Genomic DNA, 6,013 nt, shown 5'->3' on the forward strand with positions numbered 1-6,013 from the left:
GTTGAAAAAGTGATTACTCAACCAAGGGACGGAAAGTCTAAGGATGGGGATGTCTTGCAAGAAGCCACTCCAATACCATTTTCTACATTGACAAGGAAGACCAAGAAGCAAGTTGAGTTAGACCCCAAAATGGTGGAGATATTCAAGAAAGTTGAGGTAACCATTCCTCTCTTTGATGCTATCCGCCAAGTGCCTAAATATGCAAAGTTTCTAAAAGACATATGTATGCACAAGGAGAAAATTTGTGAATAAGAAACTATACCATTGGGGAGCTCAATTTCCGCTTTAATGGATGGTGTACCGGAAAAGTGTGGTGACCCCGGCCCTTGCCTAGTAACTTGCACCATAGATGGAGTCCAATTTGTTGATTGTATGTGCGATCTTGGTGCGTGTGTGAGTATTATGCCCTTGTCCGTATATGAGGTTCTAAAGCTTCCGCCATTGAAACGGTCAGCCACCCGGTTTATTTTGGTAGACAAAAGCATACTTACCGTGGTTGGTATGGCAGAGGATGTTCTAGTGAGTATAAAGGGGTTGGTCTTCCCTATTGATTTCCATATTCTCAAGATACCCCCTAGTGACTTCAGTAGGACATCATCTATTTTGCTTGGGAGGCCATTCTTGAAGACCTCCCAGTTCAAATTAGATGCATTTTCGGGCACTTATTCGTTTGAGATCGATGGAAGAGAAGTGAGCTTTAATCTTGATGAAGCCATGAGACATCCACCGGAGGATCACTCTATCTTCCGGTGTGATTTGATTGATAATGTTGTAGCCGAAGTCCATCAAGATGGCTTTGATGGAAATAGTATGAATCAAGTCCCAAGTGTGGGGAGTTCCCATGTATGTGAAGAAGATGCCTTATCACCTCCGATGATACCGGAAGACAAAGTGCCGAGTCATGAACAAAATACAGATTTGAAGCCACTCCCAATCTACCTAAAATATGCCTTTCTTGAGAAGAACCAAAAGTTCCCGGTAATAATTACAAGGGAGCTCCCCTTCCACCAAGAAGAGAAGTTGCTTAATGTCTTGAGAAGGAACAAGAAAGGCATTGGGTGGAGCTTAGCAGACTTAGTTGGCATTAGTCCCTAAGTATGTGAACACCGAATTTTCTTAGAAGAAGGAGCCAAACCTGTTAGACAACCTTAAAGATGTTTAAATCCTACCATTCTAGAGGTTGTAAAGAAGGAGGTCACCCGGTTATTAGAACCGAACATTATCTATCCAATTTCGGATAGTGAATGGGTAAGCCCCGTCCAAGTAGTTCCAAAGAAATCCAGTGTTACTACAATCAAGAATGAACAAGGGGAACTTATAGCCACAAGAGTCCAAAACTCATGGAGGGTGTGTATTGACTACTGGCGCTTAAACTTGGCCACTAGGATGGATCACTTTCCGTTGCCCTTCATCGATCAAATGCTTGATCGCCTATGTGGTAAAACTTATTATTGTCCAAATCTTGTTATTTCCAAATTCACATTTCTCCCCAAGACCAAGAAAAAATAACATTCACTTGCCCCTTCAGAACGTATGCGTATAAGAGAATGACATTTGGCTTGTGCAACGCACCGGCTACATTCCAAAGGTGTATGATGAGTATATTTGCGGATCTTTTGGAGTAATGCATGGAGGTATTCATGGACAATTTTAGTGTGTATGGGGACTCCTTTGATCTTTGCCTAGACAATCTTGCAAAGGTATTAGAGAAATAAACTAAATAAAACCTTATGTTAAATTTTGAGAAATGCCATTTTATGGTTAGACAAGGTATTGTTTTAGGGCACATTGTCTCTAATGATGGAATTTCTGTTGATCCGGCAAAGATTAATGTTATTTCTAGTTTGCCTTACCCCTCCTCTGTGAGGGAAGTCTGGGCTTATTTACTTGGTTCTAAGGTGGTAGTATACTCGGATCATACGGCATTGAAATATTTGTTGGCCAAAAAGGAATCCAAACCAAGGTTGATAAGATGAGTGTTGCTATTAAAATAATTTGACCTTGAAATCAATGATAGGAGTGGTTTGCAAAATATAGTGGCGGACCACTTGAGTAGCCTTGAGCACACAAAAGGCGATCTCACTCCTATTAACGATACCTTCCCTCTTAAGGGCTTGCTAGCAATATCCGAAGTTACCCCTTGGTATGCACCTATTGCCAGTTACTTGGTTGCTCGCATCTTTCCTCCCAATTTCTCCCAACATCAAAAGGATAAGCTTAAAAGTGAATCCAAATATTATGTATGGGATGACCCGTACTTATGGAGATGTGGTACCGATCAAGTAATTTGAAGCTGCATACCACAATCCAAGCATCAAGCTATCTTGGAGGCTTGCCACTCTTTCAAGGGTGGTGGCCATTTTGGTCCTCAAAGGACAGCTCGGAAGGTCTTGGATTGTGGCTTTTGGTGGCCTACTCTTTTCAAAGATGCTTCTCTCTTTTGTAAATCTTGTCTACCATGCCTTAGATTTGGAAATATCTCCAAAAAGGATGAAATAACCCAACAAACTATGTTATTTTGTGAGATTTTTTATGTTTGGGGTATCGCATTTTTGCAACAAAAGAATGGCAGGATTAATAAAGAATTATGGCATCATCCATAAAGTGGCCACGGCATACCACCCCCAAACAAATGGCCAAGCCGAGGTCTCCAATCGAGATATCAAGCGCATATTGGAAAAGGTTGTGAAGCCTCATAAGAAAGATTGGAGTTCTAAGCTCGGCGATGCGCTTTGGGCCTACCGGACGGCGTACAAAACGCCAATTGGTATGAGCCCGTTCCGGTTGGTTTATGGGAAGGATTGCCATCTTCCGGTGGAGATAGAGCATAAAGCGTATTGCACCGTAAAAGAGTGAAACACAGGATTTGGGGTTGAGGTCGAACGGAAGTTATAGTTAGCGGAGCTTGAGAACCTTTGATTCAAAGCCTACGAAAATTGAAGGCTTTACAAGGAGAAGATGAAAGCGGTACATGATCAACACAAAAAAGGAGAGAGTTTAGAGCCGGAGAACTAGTTCTCCTCTATAACTCTAGGTTAAGGTTAATGCCCGGAAAGCTAAGATCAAGGTGGGAAGGCCCTTATAGAGTGGAGAAGGCTAAACCATATGGGGTCTACCACCTAAGGCACCCTTCAAGCCCCAACATCTTTAAAGTGAATGGTGACGAAGCGATAATTGTTGTATGGTTTAGAATCAATCAAAACAAGAATCAATTCGTCAGTAGCATAGTCCAACCCAACACAAACTCATAATCAAATAATAAATTCAATACAAAATAAACCGAGAGTAGGTAAACCTCGAGTCGTTTTCCCTAGGACGCAATTGAAGTTTTACTTCCGCTTCCTTGGTTGTTAAGGAAAAAAAATGGGTTTTCAAGCAAGAAAGTGAAGATTAAAAGAACAAAGAAATCAAAGAACTAAGGAATGAGTAGAATTGTGAATTAATGCATAAAAGAGACCTTGACTTCGGAGTGAAGATCCAAGGAGTCCTATCATTGCCATAACCACAACTATGGTAATTGTCATGAGTCAATCTCGCCTAGTCAACCCCAACCATCGAGGAGTAAGTCAAGCAAGCATAATTGACCTTAATCCATAAGTCCTAACCAACTTATCAAACTAGTTGATAAAAAGCTAGCGTCAATGGAAACAAGAGTCAACTAACTACCCAAGAATTACCACTATATGTCGGACATTAGGACTCTAATATCTAGGAACTCAAACCACAAGCCGAGGTGTGAAAATCGACTCAAAATCTAAAGTTGGCATTTTCACAAACACCTTGTGTGCATAAAAATAAAGTATGGAAAATTGCAAGGAAAGTTAAGAACTATAACCAACTATCAACAAAGCCAAATATAAACAAACAATCAAACATAAAAGAGGCATGAAACATAAAATTCATTGATCAAAACTTCAAGAAACACAGAATTGCAATATAAAGAAATTAACTTGAACCTAAGGGAAATGAAGGTAAAAGTGCTATAGTTGAAGAGGAAATTGAGAGTACTTACAATTAGAGAAGCAAAATCCAAAAGAAAAGCTTGCTATAAAATACTACAATGGAGATGAAAATTAAACCCTAAGAGAGCAATACTACACTACTCTTACCCCTATGGAAGCTTGCTATCCTACTACTACCTAAATAAAAGTGAGCTCCTTGCTACGTGTTGAATCTCCCCTTACATAGCACTTCAATTCAGCAATTCAGCCTTCCAAAATGGGCTAAAAGCCCCAAAATACGCGCTGCACGTGTTTCATTAATGAAATCACATGTTGGTACTTGTGCGCACGCATTGGTACTTCTGCGCACGCATTGGTACAGATGTGTGCGTCCGCAAACTTTGCTGTTTTGGCTCTTGTGCGTACGCATTGGTACTTGTGTGCACGCACGCATAGAAATTTTCTCTTGTGCGTACGCACGCTGGCTTGTGCACACGCACGCTTTGTCGTGTCTGCTTTCCCTCGTATTCTTCATGTTTTTTCCCTTGTACATGCCTTCTTCCACTTTTGGTCATCCATTCTTGCCTTCAAAGGCCTGAAATCACTCACAAACCATATCACGGCATTGAATGACATAAAATTGGAATTAATTCACTCTATTAATGCACAAAATTGCATGTTTTCACATTTAAGATCAAATTGGGGACAAACACAAACGTATGCTATTTTGGTGCTTAAGTGTGAGTTCATGTGCTAGAATCCATCCAAATTGAGTCAAATTATATCATCAAATATGGACACATCAATTTTCCCACACTTAAACAATTGCATGTCCTCATGCTAAGCAGACAAGGAAGATAATCAAAGGGGTAATTAACTTATTAAATGCAACTATCTATACGCATGCAAGTAAGTAAATACTATCTATACCTATATATATCTATAGTATCTATATGAAATTGGTGAAAACAAACAATCAAATTCCCAAGCAAGTATAGACAATTAGGGCAAAGCAAGGGAATAATCCAATGCAACCAAAATATAAAGAATTGATCCAACACATTAAAGCGAAGCAACTTTCAAGAATGCATGATAAGAAGCATGGAAGCATAGAGTTGAGGGTTTCAATCACTGACTAGGTGTGTATACACTCTGATCACTCAGTGTTTAGGGTTTCAATCACTCAAGTCTCTTCTAATCATGCTTTCAAGGAATTTCTTTTCATCTAACAATTAACAATAAGTGATGCATGAACGCAATTATCATGAGGACTTCATATGGTTGTAATGGGGTTATGGTAAAGGCGGGATAGATATGGCTAAGTGGACTAAAATGGTTGAATCCTTGATTAGTTTAAGTCTCCATATCAACCTATATAAACCAAATAAAAAAAAAGGCAATCCTAACCTTCCATCAATTATTTTTCACAATCACTCATGTATGGCTAATAATTCATATCACATATGCATTTCGTATTCATTTTCCTTCACTTTGGGGTACTTTCATCCCTTTTTGTGATGATAATGTTTTTTTTTTATGTGAAAGTGAAAATGCATATGGTTTTAGTAACTCATACATGAATGCACCCATTTTCCAAGATTTTCAATAAATACCCAAAAGTAATATTTTCAATTACTACCAATGTTTCCCAATACTCCCCCACACTTAAATGAAACACACTTCTCCAACCTAAACTAATCAAGGGTACAATGCAAGGTTATTCATGGTTTTCTGCTTATGGTTGTGATGTGTAAAGTCAAGAACAAAGGGGGTAAATAAAGCTCAAAGGTGTTTAACAACAGTAGATGCACAAAGTAGGCTATATGGGAAAAGTAAGCTTTAAACAAATATGGCCTCAATCATGCTCAATGCAATTCAAAACATCTATCATTGGAAATAAAGAATCAAGCAAAACCAAGATCACAATGAAAAAATTTAGTGGTTAAAATGTGTAACCACTCAATATAGCTCAAAACTCACATGGCAATTGTTCTTTACTCTTCTATGTTTCAAAGAAATTCATTCAAGCAAGTTAAGTTCGAAAAGAATAGTTTTCCAATCAATTCAATACA

The 6,013-nt window shown here is 38.9% G+C and overlaps 1 protein-coding gene across 1 annotated transcript; it reads left to right on the top strand.

The window, feature by feature from the left end:
* Nucleotides 1–288: 288 nt before the first annotated feature.
* Nucleotides 289–1,095, top strand: LOC130966363 (uncharacterized). The gene has a single exon (XM_057891154.1). It carries the CDS (start codon nucleotides 289–291, stop codon nucleotides 1,093–1,095), a length of 807 nt encoding a protein of 268 aa, XP_057747137.1.
* The last annotated feature ends 4,918 nt before the right edge of the window (nucleotides 1,096–6,013 follow it).

This window comes from Arachis stenosperma, chromosome 3 (genome assembly GCF_014773155.1).
Source record: "Arachis stenosperma cultivar V10309 chromosome 3, arast.V10309.gnm1.PFL2, whole genome shotgun sequence".
In the NCBI taxonomy this organism is placed as follows: Eukaryota; Viridiplantae; Streptophyta; class Magnoliopsida; order Fabales; family Fabaceae; genus Arachis; species Arachis stenosperma.

Bases quoted from the DNA above. Each gene is read 5' to 3' on its own strand.
- LOC130966363 (XM_057891154.1), top strand. From the start codon at position 289: ATGGATGGTGTACCGGAAAAGTGTGGTGACCCCGGCCCTTGCCTAGTA.